We start from the raw sequence: 10,946 nt of genomic DNA on the forward strand, positions 1-10,946 counted from the left end.
TTGTTCAGCACAGTTGTAGTTGTTACTGTGCTGCTCAGCCCAGCTGTAGCACAGTTATAGCTGTTAAGGCTGCACCCAACCTTGTTCCCAGGGTCTCTCATCCTGAGAGACCCTGGGACCCTGGGAATGAGGTTGAGTTACAATGTACATCAATTTTACTTGGCATAACTTGATACCCTAGTGGTGTCACTGGGTGGAGTATACATACTGGCTACTTGTCCTTTCCAGAATATCGAGAAAGGTGTATCCTAGGGTTGATTTAGACAGTGGAACTTCCCTGCATTTGACAAGGTTAAAATACAAATAGTTCCATTTAAATCAAACCTACAACTTCTCAAGCAAGTTGTAGGCCTAGGTTGATTACTCCAAACAATTTGTTATAAATTTTTTGTATTTGGCAAAGTCTGTAAATTCAGCCCTACGATTAAATTAATACTGTTCATATGGAAAGAGTTTTTAATGCATTGGTACCTCCAAGGGCCAATAAAATTTAGACACAGGCTGCCCATTCTAGCTAAAACCGTTGTAACTGTTCATTATGTTTTACCCGATCTTGTTCCCAGAGTCTTCGTTCCCCTTACCATTTTGAAATAACTGAATTCTGGTGATTCTGCCTATCCGGTTTCACTGCGCAGTCTGCATCTATGGTGCATGCCTGAAATGGTTGCTCCCAGAGCTCTCGTTTTCCGACCGCTGGTCAAGGGGAACGAAGACTCTGGGAACGAGATTGTGTTTCACCATGAGTTGCACACGTGTGCACACGTGCAGTAAAGAAGTACAGGTGGTTAGAAACCCAAGCCATTTCACAAGTGTGTTGCACGAGTTAAAGGAAAAAGTCATCTGTCTAAATCGAGCTGAGCCTTACTCACAAAGCTACTCAAATATTCAGGACCCTGACAGGGTTGCCTTTCCAATTCCCTGGTGAGCAAATCCCTCTCTTCTTTGTGTTAGAAAAAAAAAGTTTCCTACTGAACCACAAAATAGTTTTCAAAATGAACAAAATGCTTGGATGAGCAAAATCTTGCCCCATGATTCAAAGAGCTAATTAAGATACAAAATTCACAAACAAATTTGGTATCACGAGATTTATTAAGTATCGAGAAAAATACCTCGCAGTACACACTACTCAGTTATGTTGGGCATAAGGGGCTCTGACATCAATTGAAGGATGAATAAAAGTTAATCGTACCTTAATAATAACTTACGGCATTAAGTTGCCATGGTGGCATTTTGGATTATAAGTAGATGCAAGTGGTCTGGCTAATGTGAGGTCTGTTTGGAACTCCAGGAAAATTGCTTTCTTACAGTTCCAGTCCTCTCGCCAGCCAAGCTATCTTAACATTTCAGAATGACTGCCACACAAGCTCTTCCCAAACAGTGTTGTTTTATTTTCATAGCCTGGTTGCCTAGTATAGAACTTGACTGGCAAATACTGTAAAATTTGGATGGTTATAAGTCTTGGGCTTATTTCGTTTCTAGGAGAAAAGCTCAAGGGTTTATTTTATTTTGGGCTTTTACGGCCCATATCAAAGGACTTTTTGTCTCTTAGGATTTAGTGACTTTTTTTGGCAAGGGAGAGGTTTTCCAGAGTAGAGCAATGTACTAAGTTGACTAAACTGGATCACAGTAGGGGCCTGGTAAAAGCCTACCAACCAGTTTTGTCAGTGCTTACTCAAGCAAGCAAAAAAAGAAAAACAATCTGAAATCCAGAAATGGAGAAAGCAAGCAAGGTCTTACTTTGTAACTTACAGATTGCACTACGATTTATTTACTTCACTTCAGGTACGATTCCTATCTAAAGAATGAGTCCAAAATGTTATTCTACAATAAATGTCGTACAGGAGATCTTGATAATAATTACATATACCTGTAGAAACCCACTTGTTACAAAGTTTTAGGACAGCAAGCCATTTGCCCCAGCCAAACACTGAAGGTTCACAGCTTTGTTAAAACAAATGGACACAACAACGAATATAATATTGAATTTTTTTCACACAGTTCTACAATCACGTACTTCTATTTTTCAGCAACTCTGAGTACACAAGCACTTGATACAAGTGTATACTTATGAGTGAAACCACTAAAGAAAAGAAAAATTTGCACTTTGTATGTACATGAACACCTTACATCTGCACACAAAATTTACAAAGTCATTTCTAATGTTTTCAATAGTTCCAGTTTTAAATTTTAAAAAGTAATCTTTCCCCATCAATCTTGATTCTCTTCACAATTTGCCATCCATCTTCGTACAAGCTAACGTGATTCTTAGTTAGTTCAAAGGATCACAGACCACCATGTCCTGCGGTACTATGATTTGTCGACATTCAAGTAAATCTAACAGCTGCAGTCATGTCAAAGATGTAATTCACTGCTGCTTGCTTTTCAGTTGTGCTCTCTTCTGTGTGATGGCCTGGAAGCCTGATTTGATACTTGCTACTGATCGTCGTGATCCACATGTTTCACACTGAATGAAAAATAACCTAGTCTCTTTCTGAAGAATGGTATCTGGAGATCGACATGTGTGACATGTCACATACTCCTCTGTTAGACAAATAAAGAAAGCAGCATTAGATTGATACAAAATCAATCACTAAATCTAGCCAACCTGTCTAACTGCCTCCCCAAAGCAGACAGGAGAATTAAATGTAAAAAAATCTTTTTGAAAAATTCTGAATACAACTACTTCATAAGGCAATTATTGTATGGGTGCGAAAGCCCTTACAGGTACTGGTGGGTGGCTTCACATAATATAGCTTGATCCTTCCTAGATATTCATTTGGCTTCTCACGTACATAAAAAATCCCATCCCTAATAGGAGATGGATTGTACTCCACAAGCTAAAAGAGCATCTAGTAATGGAATGTGGAGCCTGAGTTAGGTCAACTAATGGTGGACTAATGGCACAATTCACATTTACTGTGGGGTAAGTTTTCTTTTTTTTTCTGGGTGCAACATTAGAAGATACTGGCTAAGCTATCAGAAGAATATCAACTTTCCGATAACAGCCAACTTAAAAACAGCAGTTCATAATAGTGTAATCATTTGAGTAAGGGTCAGGCTTTAAGCCAGGATCTGAAAAGTGGGCATCCAAAATGTGCTAATTATAGGGCCTGCTCAAATGAACAATTTATAGGGCCACAAAGGAAAAAAAATAAAATTATTTTATTTAATATGTGGCCATCCACAGGATGCCTGGATGCCCATCTGTTAAAAGCCTGGTGAGGGTACATGTAGTTCTGAAAAGAACTGTTGTTGGTGTCTTCGTGCCACTTGACTGCCACCAACAACAGTTCTTTTGAGAACAAGCCTTGCCATTTTCCTGGGTTCAAACTAAAAACAACGCGAACATTACTTACTGATGTATCTTCTAAGCACATTTTCAATCTGTTTTTGTTGAAAACGACCTTTGATGATAAGTTGATTGTTTCCGTCAATTGAACCACTGCAAAAGTAGAATACAGACAACAACAATCAAGCACAAGCTAAGAAAGTCTCAAAAACTGAATAATTATTGTAAACTGGAATTCCACACTGAATGAAGACACTTCCTAACTGAGAGCACTGGGCTACTATTTTCAGAAGCCTACAACTGAACAACTGTATGTTATGGATGGCAAGTGCAGTAAAGATGACTAAAATTAAAAAATCATCAAAAGACAACAATGGGGGAGGCAATCTCAAAACAAATCATTATGACCACCTTCTTCTGTTATCTGGTCAGCTTGGCTAAACCTTGATGACAAGCAGTCAAATTGCTATCACATATATATACATGTACATGTACATGTACAATGTATGTATTGACTCATTACTCAACATTTTGCAGTTACATGTAATAACACATACCTTGTTCCCAACTCTGCCATAAGAAATGCTAAAAGATGTTTTGGTTGTCTGTGTAAGCTGCAAAAATAACACAAAGTGGCACAAAGTGGCGTTGTTAACAAAAATTAATAAAATTTGAATGGGTAACCCTACACACTTTCCTTGTAAATTTATTATCTAATTACGTTGCACTGAACAGAGCTGTCATTGACATACATTTTACAGATGTCCGTGAAGTTGGCAAATGATGTCTTTTTTGTTCCTATCCTGACAACTTGAGGAGGTTTCATGACAAACTTCTTTTTCTCTCCAGTAACCATTTCAGGGTTCTTGGCTCGCATTATATCAAACACTCTTGTTAACAACTGCATATATTACAAAAAAAAATGAGTCAACATCCAAAGTACACAGTCATATAATAAAACCATTTCACATCTACCTCTAACGTAAATGAAATGTTTTATATTTCCGGGTTACGATATGATTAGTTTCTAGTGAGAGATTCTACATCTGTTATTTCCTAAACAACAGAATTCTAAGAAACAGAACTACAAGTTATCATTAAAATTTTCACAAAAAAAACTAAAACAAACAATGCATTTTAGAGCAGTTACAAGTGAACAAATTTAACAATTAAAATATAAAGAAAATTAAGTGAAAAACAAAAGAAACATTATTAGCACAACACTGATTAACTCATTCATTAAGTGCACCAATTTTTACCGACAGTGTAAATCTTGATCATAAACAGATCATAAAAGAGAACTATCCTCCAATTTCCATTACTCTCAACATGGTTACAGTTGAAATTTGCTGTTCAGATGTAGTGCTTTGTCCTGCAATAACGCAAAAATGCTACAAAGGAAATTTTAACACAAATACACACCTCTTCATATGTATAATCTCTGTCACCCCATGCTGGGCCATTTTCATCATTATCATCTAACATATCTCCTAAACAAAGTTAGAAAATTGATATACAGTCAAGGTTTCCACAAAGGTTAGAAGTATGCAGATTTACATTCGGAGCAGACAGATTGTCACTAAGCGGCAGCTACCAGCAAAATTCGCTGGCTGAGAAAGAGGTGACTGCTGGCTGGATTTTGGCAGGCGGTAACTTGCTAAAGGATAATGAACGGCTTTTAGGTTACGCACGTACAATCATTCCATACTTAAACCATATCAAACTGTCAAAATGAAAAGTTTGGAATAAATTCCTGACTACCTTGAGTATCGGTGCCACTATAACGAGTAAAGTAATTGAAATAAAATCTTGTTTTGAGCACTAGTTTATCATGTTCTCTTTCTGTGTACTGCATCCACCAGCTTGTAAACTCGAAGCTTGGTACATGTAGCCCCACATTCAAGGTGTTGCAAAAGATTGGGGATGAAAATTTTGTTCCCAGTCTCTCATGAAAAATGGTGACCAGCCCAATGGAAATCTTAGGCAGGACTATTTTCTTAGCTACAACCCTGAGTAGGCAGCTAATTTTTTAACTTCTTCTAAAGAATCACACAACCAGCTCAACAAAGTAGCCAGTTGAAATTGTAAAGTAGAAGGTAATTATTACTGGTAGTCAAGGGTAGCCAATAAGGGGGTGAGGGGTGGGGTGTGGAGTGTGATCCTGTTTTGCATATAAATTTCAACAAACTCAGGTCTCACAAACTTTTAGCTGCTTTAAACGATGGTTTTCTTATAAATTCATAAATCATGCACTTTTTTAACTTGATTTTCACATGTCAAACACTAATTTTTGTCCTTTTCTCTTGTAACACAATAACCCTTTGCCACCCTTGTAGCTGGCAACTCTTGACAATCCTGTACAGTACTGCAAGGATGCTGCCTTCTGAGCACCTTGCCAATATATATATATACAAGCCCCATCATTATGGATTGAAAAGCTCAAACCTCATTATGTGTTGTAAACTGAATCAATGAACCATAGAAATAAAATCATTCAAAATCAGTCTGTTTGTCTTTATACCATCCTTAGTTTGGAATGTACAGTTGCCTAATGTTTAGTGTGCTAGACTCCAGGTTGAGGAGCTTACAAGTTTGAACCCTGGGTAGATAATTGTGTCATGTTCTCTCACACCAGAAGTAAAAATGGGCACCAACTGATTAACTGCTAGGGAGAAACCCTAGGTAGGACTAGCATCCCATCCAGGGAGGAGAACAAAATTCCTAGTCACCTCCTGCGACAGAAACTACAGCTGAAAACCAGTCAACCTCGTTCTCAGGGTCCCTGGAGTGAGCGACGCGAGACCCTGGTTGGGTCTGGTCACGTGCCACTTTGACAATTGAGAAAATCAGGGAAGGGTCCTTTGTAATCAGCAATTTGTCGCATTGAGCTTTGTCGAATTCAAAGTATCGTGCTGCGACTGCCATTATCCGCGGCATTTATCAATAGTTAGCTTTCAAGCTGAAATTTCGAGTAATATCTATTCCAACATTTACCTAAAGGTTAAGCAAGTCTATCTCAAGGCAATTTAGTGCTCGTGATTTTCAGTGTTGCCATCTCACCCACTAGATTTATGGAAAGTCACTCATATTTCAACTGTGGGCATCGAGCAGTGCAATTACATCCCATAGTAATTGTTGTTTTTCCTTTGAATGCACATGATCAAATTGATGCAAAAAACATAAGAATGTCTCTAGGAAAACATATAGCTTTCTCAAAGTAAAGCTACAGCAGTCTCTGAAGAAAAGCTGGACAAAGATAAATATGATATTCGTGCAACACACTTTGCAAACAGTTCTAATCAAATAGGCGGGCCCGAAGTCACCTGTGGCACCACAATATTGAATGCAAGTAAGCAATATGTTGCCAGACTATTTTAATCTTTGTCCCTGGAGAGCCAATACTTAGAGCCTTAAAACATATGCTGCAATAGAAACAAACCTAAACAAAGTATAAGCATGGCATGGCAAATTACAGAGGTGTCAAACTCTGAGAAGCGACATGCACTTAACAGCAGAAACCATGCAGACCTACGACCTCTAAAAATGCTGTAACACAATCAAACGACTCCGCTCTACTAATCATTTCCATTTCTTCTTATAACACGGCATAAAATGTGCCCCTCAGAAACACATGTGAAGCAAAGAGAGGTCGAGAGATCAAAAATTAAATGAGAATGTGCACAATTGTCACGAACCGTTGGAGTCACGTACACTAATTTATTAACGACACAAAAATTATTTTTTCTTTTTCTAGCCTCCTTTTGGTTGAAGATAAATCCAGTTTATCAGCAATGAAGGCGAAATGCAGACGCGACGAGTTTGTTGTATTATTCTTCACGCTCTGCAAAGTTTGGGGTGCCGGCCGCGCGGTGAAACTTCAAAAAATCTTTTCACCCTTTCACTCCTTTCAAAGTGATCAATTAACAGGCCCTGAATTCTCTAAAATTATTTAATCGCCGTTCACAAGACCTACACTTCATTCTGAGGTAAAGATGAGTCAAAGATCTTTGATACACAGCCTCGGCTGCAGTGTGCAATTCTCCATTCGCCTTCTTTAGGAGATTTTTATGATATGTAATGTCCTTTACTGAACCATACAACCTTCAGCAACTTGGATTTCCGCTATCAGATGATGGACAAGTTTTCCGCAGCATTTGCAGAATATAACCGCCGGACATTACCACAGAACATCATATTGTTCTTGGTTTACTTTGGTGACAACACATCCCGCACTCCCGTAGGCTAAGTATATAGACAAAATTCTTACTAGGCCGCCCATCCCTTCAATCATTTAATTGTCATCTCCCAGATTCTGGGAGACACATCTCTCTTCGCTCGCTCCAGGGGGCGGTAAGATGAGAGACCCTGGGAACGAGGTTGAAAACCAGTACAATGAGTCACTAGGCTTAACTCAGTACATGTATGTTACACTCTGTACCTGTTAACAAAGCCTAAGGAAATACAATAACAAATATTTCTAATATACACTATTCTGTCCATACCATCATCCATATCAGAATCTGCACCATTTTCCAAAACCTTAGTGTCTCCACTGTCAGCCAGATCTGGCTCGTCAACCAGAACCTGTTAAAAGATTTAACCCAAGTTAAAACTAACAATGTTTACCAAACGGCTGATTAGAACAACAAGAAAAGAGTAAACTGATGGAAACAAATGCACTGCACCACTAGAAACACACCTTCTTCTTTTTCTTCTTCTTTTTTGTGGAAAAACTAAAGTCTAAGTCATCTACAGCTTCAGCTGTAGACTCCTTTTCACCCTCTTGTCCTCCGCTTTCTTCAGTTTTGTTGTCAGTGGAAGCATCCTGAGAGGGGCAACAAAGTTGAAAGAGCAGAAAATTTACCACATACAAAAAGACTATCGTCTACTTTCCCCTCTACAGGAAGGCATTAATATTATTACTACAGCCCGTCCTTCTGCTTCTGTTAAATTTTGAATTCAATCATTATTAGAAGACAGAAATACTTCATACTTCAATCATATTTGGTATGATCAGGGCAATGACTGGAACAGCATACTTGCTTCACTGCAATCTTTATAACATTATAGTATTGTACATTTGTACTTTCTTAGCTGCGCAAAGCATCTACATGTAAAAGGCCATTCTGAATGCCTCTTGCCACTGTGTCAAATGAATCTTTGTACAAAACCATTCACGTTAAATTACATCTCACCTGTCTGTTCATTTTCATACAAATCAAGGTCACTTTCAGACGAACAATTTTCCACAAGGGCACATTTAGAAACAGAGGTACAGTATAAAGGGCTACTTAGAATTGGCCTATTGCAACATTTTTATATCAGCCTTGCTCATGAAAGTTTATAAACACACAAGATCATTGCAAGGCAATTAGATCATCTTTACTGTTTTGTACATGTTATATATATCCTATGATAATAATTATTATTACATCAGCTTTTGGAAAGCAAATCAATACTATTAATAATCACTTACCGGGAGTGCATCTTCAAGACTCTCCATATCGTACGGTTTCTTTTTCTTCTTTTTCTTTTTCTTCATTCCAGAAAAGTCATCAAGGTCCAAGATGTCTGTTGTAACAACCAAATTATACACTTATAGTTCATAATATGTTTACAGAGCATGGCGGATTATATTAACAAGATCTTGCAACTAAATTCACAAAAATTTACTGCCCACAAAAGAACTCAGTTCACAATGGGGTTCAGTTTGCCAGGAGGTACCAGACAATTGCATCTAAGCTAACTCTCCCGCATTATCCAGGAGTCTTCTGAATACAGACCTAATCCCCTGGTCTCCTATACGGGTCACCAAATCTCCCGGATTTGAAGGAGTGCCCTTATTTTGTCTGATTTTTTGGAATATTTGACCCATTTTGTGGCTGAGTCAGAGGAGCTCTACTTTTAACAACGTTCTTTTAGGGTAGAGAAGGTAAAATTGGCAATCTCCTGGATTTCATTTTTGTTTAGGTTGGCATCCTGCAGTCGAAGGGGGATTATTAAGATGGAGCCTCTCTCCCACTGCACCCCAATGACACTTAACGCCCAAGCATTTCATGTTCTCTTTGCTCAGTTTTGGAAGAAAAATTAAAAATTCCTCAATCATACATGACTGTATACAATGCATTTAGCAATGTTTAAAGCGAAAAATTGCATTCAGCCATGTTTCACCAGATAGCTTGACACATGTTTTAGTCTTGTTGTGTGAGAATTACTACAAGTACCTATCTGCTTCCCGTTTACATACAGTAACTAAACGCAGAAGCATTGTAAGCTTAAAAAGTAAGCCCTATGCAAGCATTTAATATAAGCTTACGCATGTCCGCTACATGCCTATGTGTCGAAAACTCTCCTATGACTACGTGAAATTATGCCGGTCTCGTCTCCAATTTTGGGGCAACAAAGAGTGAATGAATGTGAAAAAAGTTTTGTCAGCGATCATCTTGACTACAAGTCAACTAGCTCAGCACTTCACACAACGCAATAATGTTCCGAGTTCGTCGTCATCCTGCTTACCTGTATCTTCTTTGTCTTCTTTTTCTTCTGTCGCTACATTGTCCTGACTCTCGTTTTCGGGAGGATTGTCGTTTTTCTCATCCACATTGGATGGAGCATTTGGCTCTTCAAGGGCATCAAGATCTAGAGGAACCTTCTTCTTTTTCTTCTTCTTTTTCATGGTAGGATCGAACATCTACGATTTTCAAGGTGAAATTACAAGACATCAAAAGGACCATAAGATCTACCTTTTCAATAGTAATTTAAAATATAACCAGAGTATACTTACCGCTTCATCCTCTGCCATTTTTATGCCTAATAATAACGAAATAAACGCCTTTATATCAAAATATTACCAAGAATTTCTCTGAATTACAAGAATAATTTTCCACATGCAGTTGCGTCAGCCTGCTGCGCATGAGCAAACGCTAGACTCGTTTCCAGTCCGCTGAATGACGGGCGAGTTTCACATGCACAGCCTTTGGCGCAAGATAAGCAGATATAAAAAATATCAAAATGCCTTCACGTTTAATTCCTCGAATTCTCATTTTTGTAAACAAAGAGAGAGCAACTCGAGCCTCGTGTTTCATCATTCACGTAATAGTAGTAATAATAGGTTGTGACAAAGAAAATGAATAATAATAATAATAATAATAATAATAATAATAACAATAATAATAATAATAATAAATCAAACCTTAAAAGAGTCCCCTAGAAGAAAACATAATTAATTAGTAGGTAATGTCAGGAAAATAAGACGAAGTTAATCCCAAATGGACTCGAACAAATGTAGTATTTTCGGAGCTGATAAATGGTTTGGAAGACAGGCAACTTCCTGTTCAGAAGTTCTTTGCTGAAAGTATTAGGAAACTACCGTTTTTCTTCAGTGTAAAATGATAGTCCAGTGACAGAAATAGTGACTGTTTCGATGAAAACATTTTTTTCATGTTAATGTTTTTTCAAGGTTTTTAAAAACTTTGTTAGCATGCGCTTGGCTAGAAAGTTTGTTATTTGCGCCAGCTGCGCGTTCGAAGTTAGTTTCATTGATGCCGGCTTCGTTTTGATATCGCGAGTGTGTCGTACGAAGAGGAGAACGGCGGATTTACTGAAGGCCGTCTTGCTGCGTTTCTAAAATCCTGTTAATACATTCCGAAGACAACAA

General features: G+C 38.0%; 1 protein-coding gene across 1 annotated transcript; it reads right to left on the minus strand.

Moving 5' to 3' along the window:
- Window positions 1-1,070: 1,070 nt before the first annotated feature.
- Window positions 1,071-10,233, minus strand: LOC110061344 (eukaryotic translation initiation factor 2 subunit 2-like). The gene is made up of 10 exons (XM_089297629.1): window positions 10,074-10,233; window positions 9,806-9,980; window positions 8,766-8,860; window positions 7,989-8,114; window positions 7,792-7,873; window positions 4,712-4,779; window positions 4,042-4,190; window positions 3,847-3,903; window positions 3,357-3,442; window positions 1,071-2,541 (listed from the first exon to the last, which is right to left on the minus strand). Exons 1-10 carry the CDS (start codon window positions 10,089-10,091, stop codon window positions 2,366-2,368), a joined length of 1,032 nt encoding a protein of 343 aa, XP_089153755.1. The 5' UTR covers window positions 10,092-10,233; the 3' UTR covers window positions 1,071-2,365.
- Between the last annotated feature and the right edge of the window lie 713 nt (window positions 10,234-10,946).

The sequence above is a fragment of the Orbicella faveolata genome, unplaced genomic scaffold, assembly GCF_042242905.1.
Source record: "Orbicella faveolata isolate gen_17 unplaced genomic scaffold, um_ofav_v1 contig_3, whole genome shotgun sequence".
Lineage (NCBI taxonomy): Eukaryota > Metazoa > Cnidaria > Anthozoa > Scleractinia > Merulinidae > Orbicella > Orbicella faveolata.

Coding starts and splice junctions, on each gene's coding strand:
- LOC110061344 (XM_089297629.1), bottom strand. Junction 8,861..9,805: donor AGAAGACAAAGAAGATACAG/GTAAGCAGGATG, acceptor TTGTTACAACAG/ACATCTTGGACCTTGATGAC. Junction 3,904..4,041: donor TTCACGGACATCTGTAAAAT/GTATGTCAATGA, acceptor TTATTTTTGCAG/CTTACACAGACAACCAAAAC.